The sequence below is a fragment of the Heterocephalus glaber genome, unplaced genomic scaffold (assembly GCF_053883595.1).
Source record: "Heterocephalus glaber isolate CG9 unplaced genomic scaffold, H.glaber_assembly_v1.0 deba00000071, whole genome shotgun sequence".
Classification (NCBI taxonomy): Eukaryota; Metazoa; Chordata; class Mammalia; order Rodentia; family Bathyergidae; genus Heterocephalus; species Heterocephalus glaber.
In genome coordinates, this window is record NW_028258137.1 from 16,879,084 (window position 1) to 16,897,078 (window position 17,995).

At 39.2% G+C, this 17,995-nt stretch overlaps 1 protein-coding gene across 1 annotated transcript in view; it reads right to left on the reverse strand.

Annotated features, from left to right (window-relative positions):
• Sntb2 (syntrophin beta 2) overlaps window positions 1-17,995 on the reverse strand; it is a 96,320-nt gene that overhangs the window by 31,601 nt on the left and 46,724 nt on the right. The window contains exons 2-3 of the mRNA XM_004842956.4: window positions 9,795-10,008; window positions 853-1,063 (exon numbers count right to left, since the gene is read on the reverse strand). Coding sequence (XP_004843013.2) covers window positions 853-1,063; window positions 9,795-10,008 — 425 coding nt within the window. The remainder of the gene's footprint in view (window positions 1-852; window positions 1,064-9,794; window positions 10,009-17,995) is intronic.

Consider the following 17,995-nt stretch of genomic DNA (forward strand, 5'->3'; position numbering starts at 1 on the left):
TAATGAACTATTTTCAACTTAAATTTTGTTTTTTTTTGGTGCTGGGGATTGAACTCAGGACCTTGTGCTTTCAAGGCAGGTGGTGACACCACTGAGCTAAATCCCCAGCCCCTCAACTTAAATATTTTAATGAATATTTTCATAAATATTTTAGAATAAATTAAAATTTATGGTGGTTTCTGCTTCAAATTTATGGTGTTTTTTTTTTGTACCGGAGATCGAACTTGGGTCCTTGTGCTTGTGGGGCAGGTGGCAGGACAACTGAACTAAATCCCCAGCCCTCTGCTTCAAATTTAATATTTTCAATTTAATATTTATACTTTACATTTATGTATAAATATATATTTTGCTTGTCAAATAATTTGCCCGTTATTTAAATATATGGGGAAAAGTTTTTTTAAATGACAGGGAAAGAAGCATATTTGAACTTAAAATATTTTTGAACAGCAAAAATGAATTTGCAATAAACTGAGAAGTCCTATGAATAGGGATCCTTATTGCTCACTTTGTGAAAAGTGGCTCTTCAAGTCTGGTAAAAAATAAAATTGTACATTTGGAGATGAAAAAAAAAGATCCTATCTCAGTAAGGACAAAGGCAGTAATAAGAACCTCCTTTTAGTTGGATTGTGATGGTGAGTACCATGACAGTTAATTCTTCTGGTGGAGGTGATAATCAGCAAGAAGCTAAGGGTAAAAAGGAAAAACAAGGGAGAAACAAAAAATCGACAAAAGCTGTGCAAGGTGGGTACCCAAGACATAGAAGTATGATAAATATTACAGATACAAGCAATGGGGGACCCATTCGGACTCTGAATGGGGACCAGTGCAATCCTGCTCGGCCTCCCAGCCTACCTGTTCTGCCAGCCAGGCAACGTGCTTGACTTCCTTGCTGCCTCCCGCTGTACTGGTTGCACCAAGCATGGCATTGAGTTCAGCCAGTACCTGTGGGAGGAGAGCCATTATGTTGGTGTGGATAGCTATGAACCAGGAATGTGCTGTGGCTGTATCCTTGCAGCGTAGGATCAATGTGTTCCTGCTATCAGGAGAATGTAGCTCTATCAATCTGTGAGGAAAAAGAAAAGAAAAAAGTGAGCTGGGTCAGAAGTAATCACACCTACCAGAGAGATTAATGTGCACAATTGCAAATCTAATTTAATTATGCATTGCTCACGTAGTGACACTTTCTCTTAATTCCCTGGAGTCCAATTCCAGCTAAAACCACACATGGAGGAAACAAAAAGAAATAATATGTGCAATGTACATGTAGCAACTTCCCTTGATGAATGTAGTCATTATATAATGCAAACATATACTAATAAAAATTTTAAAATAAAACCACACATGGTAAGTAATCACTAGAAAGACTAATTGCTGGATGGGCTATTGTAGTGTGTTCTTTTTTCTTTTTTGGTACCTGGGATCGAACTCGGGACCTTGAGCTAGCGAGGCAGGTGCCGGAACCATTGAGTTAAATCCCCGGCCCTGTAGTGTGTTGATGTAAGGAGCTAAGGCAAGGGAACCTATGGTATGGTTGATAGTAGAGCATTTTGCTTTACCTTAATTTCCATGTCAAACAAATGGAAAGCATGTTTGCTGAATGTCATAGGCACAACTATAAATCAGGAACTAATATTTTAAAAAATATTTAGATAATTCTGATACAAGGTATTGCCAGGCAATAAGAAAACTTACTGATACATACTAAACTGAAATTTATACTACATGAAATAAAGAAAAGGTAAATTAGCAAAAGAATATTACCTCTCCCCCCCCCCCCATACTGGGGATTGAACCCAAGGCCTTTTTTTTTCTGGGACCGGGGATCAAACTCAGGACCTTGCACTTGTGAGGCAGGCACGGTGCCACTGAACTAAATCCCCAGCCTCCAAGGCCTTTTGCATGCTAGAGAAGTGCTTTATTACTGAGTTACATCTCCTGCCTTTGTTGTTGTTTTTGGTTTTTTGAGACAGGGTCTCACTATATAGTTCAGGCTGGCCTTAAACTTGTGATCCTTCTGCCTTGGCATCCTGGGTAGGTGAGATTATAGAAATGCACCACTGCACTCAGCAAGAATATTACATTTCATGAAAATTTGGAATTATGTTTTAATGTCTAGGTAACATTATATGATTAAATCATTCATTGAGTCCCAGAAGATACAGTTAAAAGATAGTCAACATAGGGGCCAAGGATTTAGCTCAGTGGTTTTGCTGCCTGTTGTGCAAGTGCAAGGACCTGAATTTGATCCCCAGTACCAAAAAAAAAAAGACTTATACTACTACTAAAAGATAGTCAACATAATGATTATTCTATAATGTAATGCTCATCTGAGAACAAAAGTTATTTCAAAAGTTATTCCTAAAGGGCCCGGGGATTTAGCTCGTGGTTCTGACACCTGCCTCGAAAGCGCAAGGTCATGAGTTCAATCCCTGGTACCAAAAAAAAAAAGACAGCAAAAGTTACTCCTAAAACAGTGATGCACTGTGGTTCATGCCTGTAATCCCAGCACTCAGGAGGCTGAGTTAGGAGGATCATTGCAAGTTTGAGACCAGCTTGGGCTACATAGTGAGTTCAAGGTCAGCCTGATCTATATAGTGAGACCCCTCTCAAAAAAACCAAGCCAAACCACACAAACAATGAAAACAAAGAAGCAAAAACAACCAACCCCCCCACAAAACAAAAAAAGCAATCCATAAAAGTCACCCATACAAATTAGCTGAAAGTTTTAAAAATGTAATTTCTAAATGTGGTATATTCGTGTAATCCCAGAATTCTGGAAAGCTAAAACAGGAAGATCACATGTTCAAACTGAGTGTGGGCAACTTACTGGGCTCATGTAACAAAGTAGGAAATAAAAAAAGGGTCGGGATGTAGGCAAACACAAAGGCCCTAGGCTCATCCCCAGTACCCTAGTACAGTATACTCTGATGAAGTCGAGGTTTGAAGTTTGAGGCCTCAGTCATTTGCAGATTTTTTCTTAGAACTAATAATTGTTCGTGGAAACCCCTGCAATTTCAGAAAGAGTTAAGTATCCTCTACAATTTTTTTTTGAGGGAGGTTTGCAAGTACCCAATCAAGAGTGTTATTCAGCTTTCCTTGCTGCTGATTGGCTGTTGCCATGTAACCCATCTCCAGCAGATGCACCAGCATTCCCAGCCTAACAAGTTGCTGTACCACCTCTAGCTATCTTGTTCTAGGTTTTCTTCTTCTTAAAGCCCTAAGATCCCTAAGATGCTGCCAAAACACCTGCACCTTCTAAGGCTTTATTAATACAGTATTTTATTAAATTAAATTATATAGCTGCAGGAAACACAGCATATTTGGGGCTTAAACTATAAAAAATGGGCATTTATAGGCATTTTTATCTGAAATTCGAGGTTTTTCACAATTCATGAGTGTTTCAGGAATGTAACTCCATGAATTTCAAGGGTCCATTGTACTAGCCTCTATTTAATTAATTAATTAATTTATTTGGTACTGGGGATCAAACTCAGGTCCTTCCGCTTGCGAGGCAGGCAGCAGAAACACTGAGCTAAAGGACTACTGTCATGCACTACCACACCCAACTCTCATTTTCTTTCTTTCTTTTTTTTTCTCATTTCCTTAAGTCTTTTGCAGAGATATTTTACAATTAAATGAAATTCAACTTGTCAATTTTTTCTTTAAGGACTATGCTTTTGGTGTAAGAAATCACTGTCAAATTTAGAGGATTTTTAAAAAGCACAACCTGATAAGCTCAGGGAGAACAAGAGAGGGGCACCTACAACAAAATTTTGGAAGCTGGCAAGCAGACACAGGAGTTAAATGAGTAGTTAGACTTAAGAAAGTGGGAAGAGCCAAATCCCAGCCAATCCATGCTATACAATCCTTAAGAGGTTGGGGAATTGGTGACATCATTTATCTCTGGAAGTGGGAATAAGGCATGTAGCTAATATAAAGTGGCTGCTTGAAGATCTGTTTCATCCAGTGATTGCCCCACTCATCCTAGCAAAAGATTAGGCTCCATTCTTGTCCCACCAAACTGGGTGGGAGAGGCAGTGATGTCCTTAGTTCAAACCAGACATCATCAGGCTGACCATTTTTGGGCTATTTACTTCCTGGTTGCTTTGGCACTGTAAACAGAATAACATATTTTAAACACATGCCAAAAGTTTGGCGGCTAAACATTTGAGAAATTTTCTTCACTCCTCCTCCTGACATACTTAGCAGTAAAGATAGGGAACAGTTCATCCTTCCCTAGACACAAAATGTTCATGTTGAAAAGGTAGCTACACTTCACACAGCTCCTGGGACAATCTCAGACATGTCTAAATTCTAAAAGTCACGGTATCAAAGATCTTAGTTATTAATAACCGGAAGAACAGAAAATAATCTGTTACAAGGGACAAAGGAATACCTAAAGTCTAGAGCTAGTTTTTCATTTGGTTTGCAGAACTAGACATTGAACACAGGGCCTCTGAACTCAACTACATCCTCAGCCCTTTTATTTTTTTTTTGTACTGGGCATCAAACTCGGGACCTTGTGCTTGCTATAGCCCTTTTTATTTTGAGATAGTCTTGCTAAATTGCCTAGGTTGGGCTCAAACTTGCAATCCTCTTGCCTCAGCCTCCCAAAGCACTGAGATTACAGGAATGTGCCACCATGCCCAGCTCTAGTCTACTGCTGTTTTAAAAGAAAATTTGTGGGCCGGGGATTTGGCTCAGTGGTTTCGCCACCTGCTGTGCAAGCGGAAGGATCTGAGTTTGATCCCTGACACCAAAAAGAAAATTTTGTTTTTTTGTGTGTGTGTAGCTTTTTGAGACAGGGCCTCTTTATGCAGTTTAGGATGCTCTTGAACTCATTATGTAATAGCCCAGGTTGGCCTTGAACCTGCAGCAATTTTCCTGCCTCAACCTCCCCGAGTGCTGGGATCACAAGCATGCACCTCCATACCTAGCATTTCTTTTTCATTTGGTACCAGGAGTCAAACTCAGGGCCGTGTGCTTGCCTGGCAGACACTATGCTATGGAGACATTCCTGGCTCTATGCCTGGCATTATTATAAAAGAAAATTTCAGCAGGGCATGGTAACTTGGGAGGCTGAGGCAGGAGGATTGCTGTGAGTTCAAGACCAACCAGCCTGGGCTACACAGCGAGATCCTGTCTCAAAAAAATTTTTTTTCAACAGAAAACTCTGCTAATAAAAGTATGGTGGCAGTCTGCCAGTGATCGGGCCCAGGACAAAGGGGAGACAGCCACAATGTGAAACATTTTGGCCTCTAGTCAAACCACTGAGGATTTCCTCAGAAATGCAATTACATTTTGATCACATGAATCAAATCTGTGTCTAGGTACACAGATGCATAGGATTCTGTAAGTTCAGCCCATTTTATTTCTATTTAGCAAGGCTTCAACATAACTTACCTGTTCAATTTAGTAATAATCATGTAGTTTCATAAGCCATAAAGCTAAAATTTACCTTTTATATGGAAAACAGCCATGATGAAGATGACTGAGACATCATGAATCAGTGCAAAGGACAAATTTACACTTCCAAAAAGCAGTGTTCTTGTTAGATTTCATACTACTCACAATGCTATTTGCTAAGAAAGGGGCTCATGTTCTCTCCCTGGACTTCATCATTATTTATTTATCTTTCACTTTCCTGAATGAAAAACTTATAATTACCAGCTGCATGTAGTGAGGGCATGAAAATTCACGGCAGGAGGAAGGGAGTAAACTTCCTCCTCCCCCTTCTTCACTCTGATGGTTAGCAACTTGTTCCAGCTTTATAGAATGGAACAAAATTAAAGTAGTAAAATAGTAAAAAATGATTGTTTCTCTCTAATTTAAAGTAAGTTTTTGATTGATTTATTTTTCTTTGTGGTACTAAAGATTGAGCCCAGGGCCTTCACACTGAACTATGTATCCAACCCTTTTTAATTAATTAACTTATTCATTCATTCATTCATTCATTCATTCATTTTTTGGTACTGGGGATCAAACTCGACCTTGCCCTTGCAAGGCAGGCGGCGGCACCACTGAGCTAAATCCCCAGCTCAGCCCTTTTTAAATTTTGAGATAGGGTCTTGCTAAATTTCTAGGTCCCTAGTCTAGACTCAAATGTGAGATCTTTCTGTCTCAGCCTTCCAGCGTGCTGGGATTCCTGGCATGTGCCAGGATGGTTGGCCAAGTTTTTGGTATAGAAAGTAAAGGCTTAGCCAACACATGCCTGCAATCCCAGCACGCTGGGAGAGTGAGGTAGGAGGATCACTCATTCTAGCCCAGGCCCAGCAATGTTGTGAGACCCTGTCTCAAAATAAAAAACACAGCCAGGCCTGGTGGTGCACACCTGTAATCCTAGTACCCAGAAGGCTGAAACAGGAGAACTGCTTCGAGTTCAAGGACAGCCTAGGGTACATTGTCAGTTTGAGGCCACCCTGGGCTACATAGTGAAACCCTATCTCAAAAAACCAAATTAAAATAATAAAATAAAATGAATTATGCCAGGCATGGTAGCACATGCCTGTAATCTCAGCACTTGGGAGGCTGAGACAGGAGGATTGTCATGCGTTTGAGGCCAGTATGGACTACATAGTGAGTTTGAGGCCAGCCTAAACTACATAGTGAGAATCTATCTCAAAAAAAGAATTAAAAAATAAAAAGGGGTGGGGATGTAGCCTACTAGAAAAGCCCTGGGTTCAACCCCCAGTAGTGAGAAAAAATAAAAACTGAAGCCTTTACATAAAAATGGAGGATAAATCAACCACACACAGACTCCTCTCCACACCCAGCAGAATGGTGAATATTAAAAAGACTAATATCAAGCCAGGCATGGTAGTGCATGCCTGTAATCCCATCACTCTGGGAGGCTGAGGCAGGAAGATTGTAAGTTCCAGCCGAGGCTGAGCAACTCAGCTCGGGTCTGTGTCAAAATTTTTTTAAAAAAGGAATGATACCAATGTTGGAGAGGAAATGGAGCAATGGAAGCTCTCATATTTTGTTGGTGGGAATCTAAAATGGCATAACTACTTTGGAATAAAGTCTGCCAATTTCTTTAAAACCAAATGTAAACCTCTCCTTTGATTTAGCAATTTCACTCTTATGAATTTACCCGGTAAAATGAAAATGTCTGTCCACAAAAACACATATACAAAAGTATTCAAAATAAATAGCTCCAAACTATAAGTAGTTCCAGTGGCCATCAGTAAGACAATAGATAGACTGACATTTCCTCTGACAGAGTTGAGATCAAATTAAGGACCAAAAAACTCCAAGTGATTTTATAGATATTATCTTATTTAAGCTTCAAGAAATTCTAAAGGGTACAGTTGTGAGACAGGACATAGGTGTGGCTTAGACTGGCTGGGAAAAGAGGCATAGGATCCCAGGACCGCCTCTTAGGACCTGTATGTAGAAGTTCTCGGGTTCCCCTCAGGATTTGGATGGCATAAAAGGACACAGATGCCAAGAAGAGCTCACTATGGTGGCTTTTCTCAGGATAGCCTGCCCTGTGTCCTTCAGGGTGTACTTCTATCTTGCTTTTTCATCTTTTACTCAGCCCAAGCTCATTGTTGAGCCAGTTTCTTCCTCATACTTCATTTTTACTTTTTCAGATAAACTTTGCCAGCATTTCTTTCTCATTTCACTCAGTTCTTTGCTTGAGATGAGAAGAACCTTGAATCCAACTCTAGATGTGAGCATCCAAAAACCTGGTAATGTTTATTTAGTGAGCCACTTTTAGAAGGGGACTACCTGGTAACAGCTGAATAGGCATTATGTCCATTTTACATAGGAAAAATGGGAGAAATTATAGAACTTATATAAGGACACAAAGACATCAACTGTACCTGTTAATGTCTTACGAACTTACTATGTCAAGTTTACAATCATTTTCTCTTTGAATTTGCCTATAATTTTTATTTTATACAGGAGGAAATCAAGGTATATAAAAAAGTCAAGCCTATCTTTTAAACTTTTGTCTTCTAACTCTCAATGAGTCTATATACTTTTTCTACCATGACACAGGAGAAGGGTTCAGATCCTGATGAGTATAACCAAAGTTATGGATAATTCCTACCAAACTACTTATAATTCTGTTTTTCTCTTATCTAAAGAAGCACACGGGAGTGCAAGTTGAAGTAATATTATCATGGGTATAACCTTGAATTTATTCTAATTTATGGTTTACAAAAAGCACAAATAATTTATACATTTTGGTATTTCATGTAAAATTAGGAACTACTTACTCTCCAATAATAATAATAATACTGAAAAGAGAAGAGTCATGGAACTCTTGTAGTGCTAAACTACTCTCTCCATTTGGTTCTAACCTGATCATCACCAAATGTCTTCAAGATATAAATATGTATACTAAAGAGAATACCGGCCCCAAGTTTTGAGGAAGGCCAAGGTTACCAGGTCCTAAAAGATGTATGGGTGGACGATAAGGACAACATAACGTTAGCAATACAGCCAAGACACATGACTTTCCTTTCTTCTTTCACTGTTCCAACAATTGCAGAAAATTTTTACAGAAATTTCACAATACTTTTGCTATTTATTATTTTTTTTTTTTCCGGTACGGAGACTGAACTCAGGAATTGTGCTTGCAAGGCAGGTGCGGTGCCACTGAGCTAAATCCCGGGCCCTTATTTATTCTAATATTAGCAGCAATATAGACATCTATTCCTAGAAATGATTTATAATAAAGGGAGTTTAGTCTTTCTACTGTCTTCTGACATAGTTGACAATTTTAATTATAATCTGTTCTTTTTTTTTTTTTGCCAGTACCGGAGATTGAACTCAGGACCTTGCGCTTACAAGGCAGGCACAGTGCCACTGAGCTAAATCCCCGGCCCCATAATCTGTTCTTCTTTATCACACTGTTTCCTTATTCTATTTCCTTCTGTATGGTCTCTATTTGTTGTGTTTTAAGTCCATGATTAACAGACCAAAGGCTCAATATAAATCTATCCAATGTGAAGAAAAATTTATTTATTTTTTCAGGTTGGCCTTAAACTCAGTATGTAGCCTAGGCTGGAAGGGAATTCATAGGGATCTTCCTGTCTCAGCCTCTAGAGTGCTGGGATTACAGGTATGTGCCACCACCTCTAGCACAGTATTTTTTTTTTTGGTACGGGGATCAAACCCAGAACCTTGCGCTTGTGAGGCAGGGAGTGGCACCACTAAGCTAAATCCCTGGCCCTAGCACAATATGGTTTTAAGAAAGAGGTGATTAGTTGCTTTACAAGTTAAATTCTTATTTTATGACAAAATAGTAGAACTTTATTTATGAGACATTGTTTCACTAGGCTGGCCTTGAACTCACTATATAGCTCAGGCTGGACTCAAACTTGCAGCAATCCTCCTGCCTCAGCCTTCTTAGTGCTAGGATTACAGGCATGTGTCACCACCATGCCTGGCCTAGAACTTCCTGAAAGATCAAGCTGTACTGCATTTAGATGATGCAACACACATTGCCTTTTAGGAATAAACCTATAGGTAACATGAAATGATTTCTACAATACCTTAAACTTTTAAAAGAAACCCAACCAAAAAAATACAATACTCTCTATCATTTCACCCCTCAGGGTAACCAACATTAACAGTTCCTAGTGTCTGTCCAAACATTTTCTTACATATATACCTGTACAGATATGTGAAATAATTTAAATGTAGAACTTCAAAAATGAATCTTACATCTCCGATTGACGTTTTCCTCTGTCTATATTATTTATCAGAGTCATGTAACATTGCAGCAAGTCCTTAGGTTAAAGGCTAAAAGTATGATGTTCTTGTTAGGTACAGCTTACCTGTTTTCCAGATCCGGCATGCTTAGGTTTCTAGCAGCGAAGCACATTTTGAGAGGGATGACCTTCCTGTCCTTGGTGCTGTTTTGGTGTTTTGGAGAACCAGAGTCCTCACTGCCACTAAAGCTTGGTGACTGGGGAGCTGCACCTTCCCATGGCAGATCTGATACCAGGGATGGCTTCTTGATATATGGTGTTACTTCTCGGATAAACTTGACTATGAAAAAAAAAATCAAATAAGAAGGTTAGTATTTTTGTTTCTGTGAAAAATGACAAAAATAGGCACATGTGTGTACATGCCAAATCTACAACAAAGTGAAAAAACAAAATTCAAAACACATCCATCTCCTGTTTTTTTGTTGTTTTTATTGTTAGTTACTAGGTATTGAATCCAAGGCCTCTACATGGAGCGGCATGACCCCCCACACACACACTTTTTTAAACATTTGAGGGGCCAGGGATTTAGCTCAGTGGTTCTGCCGGCTGCCTCGAAAGCACAAGGGCCCGGGTTCGATCCCCGGTACCAAAAAAACCCAAAAAAAATTTGAAACAGGATCTCATTAAATTGCCTAGGCTGGGCTCACATTGAGATGCTCCTGCCTCAGCCTCCCAGAGTGCTGGGATTACAAGTTTGTGCCACAAGAGACATCCATCTCCTTGAGAAAGATTTAGCACCCCGTGAGACAGCACCATGTAACTTTATACAATTCTTAACACTTAGAAAATTCCTAACATTTCCACCCATTGGTTCTCTGTCTACTGAAGTCATACAGAACAAATTTAACCTCTCTTGCACATGAGAACCTTTCAAATATCTGAAAGACTGATTATATATTGCTCTGCCTTTTTGTGTTTGACTCAAAATCTTCCTAAATTATAAAAGCTGGCCTTGTACTTGCTATTGTAACCCAGGCTAACCTGCATTCACAATGTTCCTGCCTCAACCTCCTGAGTGCTGGGATTACAGGAGATCCCTGTCTGCCTTCTTCTTGTATTAAGCTAAGTATTTCTAGTTCAATTTGATTCAACTCTATCTAGCTATCTACCAAGTGTCAGGTATTAGGATAGTTGTTGAGACTATAAAGGCAAGTGACATGTGAATCCTGCCCTCAAGGAATGTCCAAAAAAGCAAGGGGGACAGCTATGTAAACAGATCATTACAGTCTTGAAAAACATGTGCAAAAACAAAGTATCTTCAAGATAGACACAATTGCAGACTCAACTGATCTCCTTGCTTCAATTTTTCTCTCCCTATACTGGGGACTGAATCCAGGGGTACGTTACCATTGAGATATATCCACCTTATTTTAAATTTTGAGACAGGATCTCATTAAACTGTCCTGACTGGCCTTAAACTTGGAAACCTCCTATCTCATCTTCCTGAATGGTTGGTACTATAGGTATCCAATACCTATTAGTGTAGCCCAAAATTAAAATATAGCTTTTAGTAGATGTGAAACTTTTTTCTTTTTAAGTTCAATTTTAAGATTCACAAAATACTTCTTAGTGCATGCCTATAATCCCAGCAATCTGGGGGTCTGAGGCAGGAAGATCTCAAGTTTGAGCTGAGTCTGGGCAATTTAGTGACACTCTGTCTCAAAATAAGAAATAAAAAAAGGGTGGGGGTATAGTTCAGTGTAAAGGCCCTAAGTTCAATCCCCAGTACCACAAAAAGAAGAGGAAAAAAAAGAAAAACCTTTACCTCAGTCATGACTGACAAATCATTTTAAGGCATGGTGCTATTGTTTTAAAAACTAGATAAACTGGGGCCATAAATCCATGCAATTAGGAATGAAAAGGGTGAAATTACAACAGACCCAGCAGAAATCCAGAGGATCACCAATACCTACTTCGAGAACCTATATGCCAAAAAGATGGAAAACACAGAAGAAATGGACAGATTCCTAGATACATATGAATTATCAAAGTTGAATGAAGAAGACCTAAAAATTCTAAATGACCCAATATCAATCAATGAAATTGAAAATGTAATTAAAAACTTACCAACTAGGGGCCGGGGATTTAGCTCAGTGGTTTCGCTGCCTGCTGCTAAGGGCAAGGACCTGAGTTCAATCCCCGGTACCAAAAAAAAAAAAAAAATTGAGCTGTCCACAGGTACTACAAAAGGCTTAAAAACTTACCAACTAAGAAAAGCCCAGGTCCTGATGGCTTCACTGCTGAATTCTGCAAGACATTTAGAGAGGAACTACTGCCCCTACTGTTTAAACTCTTCAATGAAATTGAAAGGGAAGCAATACTCCCAACTTCATTCCTGGAAGCAAGCATCACCTTGATCCCCAAGGCAGAGAAAGACCCAACTGAAAAAGAGAACTATAGGCCAATCTCACTAATGAACATAGATGCAAAAATCCTTAAAAAGATACCGGCAAATAGAATGCAGAAGATCATCAAGAAGATCATACACCCTGATCAAGTGGGATTCATCCCAGGGATGCAGGGATGGTGCAATATATGAAAATCAATCAATGTAATACACTATATCAATAGAGCCAAGGACAAAAACCATATGATCATCTCATTAGATGCAGAAAAAGCATTTGACAAAATCAAACATGCATTTATGATAAAAACCCTACAAAAAATTGGAATAGACAGTCTCTACCTCAATCTGATAAAACTATGAAAAGCCAACAGCCAATATCATACTAAATGGTCAAAAACTGAAATCCTTCGCATTAAAATCAGGAACAAGACAAGGATGTCCACTATCACCACTCTTGTTCAATATAATTTTGGAAACATTACCCATGGCAATTAGACAAGAGAAAGAAATAAAAGGAATAAGGATAGGAAATGAAGAAGTCAAATTGTCATTATTTACAGATGACACGATACTCTATATAGAAGACCCCAAGAACTCCACCGAAAGTCTTCTACACTTAATAACCAAATTCAGTAGAGTACCTGATTACAAGGTCAACACACAAAAATCAATAGCTTTCCTCTACACGAACAACAGACTGACTGAGACAGAAATAGGGCAAACAATTCCTTTCACAATAGCATCCAAGAAACTGAAATACCTAGGAATCAACCTAACAAACAACATCAAAGACCTCTTCTCTGAAAACTATAGCACTCTGAAAAGAGAGATTGAAGACGATATCAGAAAATGGAAAGACATCCCCTGCTCCTGGGTAGGAAGGATCAACACAGTGAAAATGGCCATACTTCCAAAACTGCTATATAGATTCAATGCAATCTCAATTGAAATCCCAGCACCATACTTCATGGACCTTGAGAAAACAATCCAAAAATTCATTTGGAATAACTCTAGGTTACAGAGACATAGCAGGGGGTATCACAATGCCCAACTTGAAACTATATGACAAAGCTACTGTGATAAAAACAGCATGGTACTGGCAAAGAAACAGACCTGAGGACCAGTGGAAGAGATTAGAAGATGCTGAAACAACTCTAGACACACTTTGCCACCTCATCTTTGACAAAGAAGCCAAACACCCTCAATGGAGGAAAGATACCTCTTTAATAAATGGTGCTGGAAAAATTCGGTTTCACTTGTCAAAGATTAAAACTAGACCTATATCTCTCACCATGCACTAAACTAAAATCGAAATGGATTAAAGATCTAAATATTAAAATAGAAACGCTGAACCGGCTGGAACAGAGGTTAGGTACAACTCTTGAAGACATGGGTGTAGGAAAAGATTTTATGAACAAAACCTCAGTTGCCCATGAACTAGCCCAAACAATCAACAAGTGGGATCTCTTCTTATTAAAAAGCTTCTGCACAGCAAGAGAAACCACCAGCAATGTGAAGAGACAACCCACAATGTGGGAAAAAATCTTCATCTGCTGTTCCTCAGAGAAAGGTCTACTATCTCGAATCCATAAAGAACTTAAAAAAATCAGACCTCCCAAATTTAAAGACCCAATCCAAAAATGGGCATCTGAGGACCGGAGATTTAGCTTAGTGTTTCTGCCGCCTGCTTTCCAAGCAAAGGGTCCGGAGTTTGATCCCCGGTATCAAAAAAAAAAAAAAAAAAGAGACAAAAATGGGGATTTGAAATGAACAGACATTTCTCAGACAAAGAAGTAGAAATAGCAAATAAACACATGAAAAAATGTTCAACATTTTCATTCGCAGATTCCACCTCAACCCAGAAAGAATGGCTGCTATCATGAAATCAACCAATAACAAATGCTGATGGGGCTGTGCGGAAAGAGGAACTCTACCTTACTGCTGGTGAGAGTGCAGACTGGTGCAACCACTGTGGAAATCAGTATGGAGATAGCTCAAAGAACTAGGACTGGAAGCCCTATTTGACCCAGCTATCCCCCTGCTGGGTATTTTCCCCAAAGAATTAAAAGAATCATACCACAGTGATATATGTGCACTCATGTTCATAGCAGCACAATTTGTAATAGCTAAAGCTTGGAAGCAGCCCAAATGGACATCAACTGGAGACTGGATAAAGAAAGTGTGGGTTTTTAATAAAATGGAGTACTACTCAGCCATAAAAAATGAGAAATTAGAGACATTTATAGCTAAATGGATGCACATTGAGGCAATACTCTTAAGTGAAATAAATAGGACACACATGTGTAAATAGCAAATAGTTTCTCTAGTGTGAGAAACTGAAAGTGTAAATAAGGACTAAAAGGTATAATAGATAATGTGAAACAGGAAGAAAAGGGGCAGAGAGGAAGGGGAAGTGGGAGGGGTAGGGGAAAGGAAAGAAGGGAATGGAATGAATATGAGAAAAAGAAAAAATGGAAACAAAGTCTTTGTAAATAGGGAGGGATGGAGGGGTTGAAGGAAGGGCAGGGGAAGGGGGAAAAAATAAGAACCAAGAGAGTATGTAAAGGTGCAAATTTCCAATGATGAATGTCATTATATTGTATACCTAAAATGTACCAATAAAATAAAAATTAAAAACAAACAAACAAACAAACTGGGATTTAGCTCAGTGGTTCGGCTGCCTGCCTGGAAAGCACAAGCTCCTGAGTTCAATCCCTGGTACCAAAAAAAAGACTGACCCTTCCTCAACTGCTCCATATTCCTTAAAAGAGTGTTCCTATACCGCTGTCTAATATACTGGCCTAACAGCGCAAGTAGTAGTGGTGGGCAGAAGTTCAACTCATCTCCAAAAATGAACAATTGCCAAAATCAAGCAAAGGGAGAGAAGAGTAGTAGATAAAAAGTAGATAAACTGGACCAGGGAGTGGTACAAAAAAAGAGAAGAAAGGAAGGAAGGAAGGAAGGAGAAAGAAAGGAAGGAAGAAAGAAAGAAAGAAAAAGAAAGGACTAGATAAAGTAAGATTAAAAATTTAAAAATCATGAAAAATTAAAATGAAGAGTTGAATATAGATAAATCAGTCATCATTACCTCTATTAACATCAATACATGTTTAGTCAGTTTTCTATGTCCGTTTGAAAGGTCATTGCCAATGAATGCTTATCAATATAATAGCTAGGATGAATGTTATATATGATTAGAAGCCTGTAAAACTTTTACTAACAGATTAGTAAATCTCAAAAATAAGTTATGTTTCTAAAAACATAGTTAATAACAATCTTTAAAGTAGTTTCTCTGTTGAGCCCAGCACTGGAAACAGGGAGTCCTGGCTCTATGGCACTTTCCAGTTCTGCACGGCGTGGGGCTGCCAGTGGAGCACGGGACGTCCCTTTCCTGGACCTGGGTCCCTCTCAGCCTCTAGCTGAGACTCATGCATGCCTACATTTCAGCCCTTTGTGGCCCAGACACAGCCATGAGTCTAACCTCCCAGATGAAGAGGAACTAGGGATGAGAACATATCATAACATGCCTACCTTGGGCTTTCCAATTTCCTACCCTCCACATCTGGTCTACTTACAGATAACGCTCACAGCTAAATTTTATTCTGCATACAATTTTATACTATATACAAAAGATAATGTCAGTGAAAAAGATTGATACTTTTTTTTAAAATTCAGAGTACAGAACTTTATAACAGTTTGGATGGACCTAAGTGGTTTGGTTTTGATGTTATCGGTCCTCCCTATCCCCTCCTTCTCCCTTTGAGAATTCTGTCTACAAAGTGTCTAAACGAGTATTTTAAGGCATGACTTTCTCATACAGAATCTTTTCATTTATTTATTTATTTATTTATTTATTCTTGTACTGGGGATTGAACTCGGGTGGTTGCGCTTGCGCAGCAGGCAGCAAAACCACTGAGCTAAATCCCCGGTCAAGAATCTTTTCCTTTAATAAGAGGGAATTTGGGGGCAGGGAGGCATGATAGTAATATTTTAACTTTGTCCCTTTTACCTACCTTCCTTCTTCCCCTCTCTGTACTGGGGATTGAACCTGACCTACCAGTGTATCACACTGAGTTATATGCCCAGCCCATTTTTATTTTGAGATAGGGTCCCACTAAGTTCCCAGGCTAGGTTTGAATCTATGATCCTCCTGCCTCAGGCTCCCAGAATGCTGAGATTACATGTGTGTGTGTCACCATGTGCTCCCTCCTACCTTTCTTGTTATGCAATATTATTTACTGTACAGAAGAGAGGTGAAGCTTACTGTTTTAATGAGTTACTGGGGCTTAGACAGGTACAAATATGGACCTCTTGACTTTGTACTCATTTGGAATAATCATAATTTATCTTTGTAAGGTAAATGTTTTAAGTATTTTTTAATTTGATCCCTACCAATATACATGTTAATTATAGACTATGAATATATTTTAGTTAATATCTGAAAGATGCCTGTGTTTTATATTTCTTCTCTCAATCTCTTTTATTAATGCATTACATAGGAAAGCAAAATTTATGATTTGGGAGAGAAAAAAAAAATCACAGTGTTAAACAGACCACTTGAAAATGAAGTGAGCATCAACTCTCTTTAGCACGTTAACAAACCTAGAGGTTTCCAATTCTTTTGGCTACAGAAGCCAGCCATAGTAATAAATGAGTGGAGCTGTCAGGTTACCAGGGATAACAGGATGGTGTGGAAAAGGATATGTGCCATCTACAGGGAACAGAGTTTGCTACCCGGCCTCAGCTGACAGCTGGCCTGTCAGCTGTCCTTATTGCCACATCTTATTTTCAAGACAAATCAGAATAATCTCAGCAGTCGGGAAGCTGAGGAAGGAGGATCACTGTGAGTTCGAGGCCAGCCTGAACTACACAGCAAGACTGTCTCAAAAAAAAAAAAAAAGGCAAATCAGAAAATCTATACTCACCTCTAAAATGTTAGCATTCATTAAGTTGAATAAGAAACTCCTACTTTTTTTTTTTTTTTGGTACCAGGAATTGAACTCAGGGCCTTGTGCTTACCAGGCTGGTGCTGTGCTGCTGAGCTACATCCCTGGCCCAGAAATTCCTACTTTTGTAGATTTAAAATCTGAAAAATATTGGCAACTTCATATTTCCACACATTTAGGCCAGTCATGGTGGTGCACGTTTGTAATTCCAACACTTGGAGGCTAAGGCAGAAGGACTGTTCCAAGTCTGAGGCCAGCCTGTGCTACATAGTGAGTTCAAGGCCAGCCTGAACTACATAGAGAGACCATTTCCAAAAAAAGTTTAAGCATCATGCATGTTAAATAAAACACTTCTGGGCTGGGGATGTAGCTCAGTGGTAGAATATTTGCCTAGCATTTGCAGGTCTCTGGGTTCAATCCCTAGCACCAAAAAAAAAAAAAAAAAAGACTATACTATATTTTCTTGGGTAGCTTTTGGGATATACACATGTAATCCAGGATCAGGAATTTGGGGCCAGCCTGGGCTATACAGTAAGACTTTGTCTCAACAAAACAAAAATCCTCTATATTCATCTCCCTCTCCTTCTTTTTGTTTTTGGTGGTAGTGGTACTGGAGACTGAACCCACAGCAGCCCATTTTTTGAGATAGGGTCTCTCTAGGTCATTCAATTGTCCAGGCTGGGCTTGCACTGGTGATCCTCTGCCTCAACCTCCCAGTGTGCTGGGATTACAGGTGTGTGCCATCATGCCAGCTCTATAGGTTCATTAACCCCACTTATAGACAAGAAACAGTCTTATCAAGACTACCTTGGCTGGGCTGGAGCTTATCAGTGGGTTGGGAAGGAGAGTCACTGAGATTAAAAGAAGGAAGGGTATGTTTCCAGAAGAAGCACATACAACTATGTACAGTACACAGTACTCGATAGTGTGATAAATGGATAAATGACTGTTACTGTTTTAGGTACTTATAACAT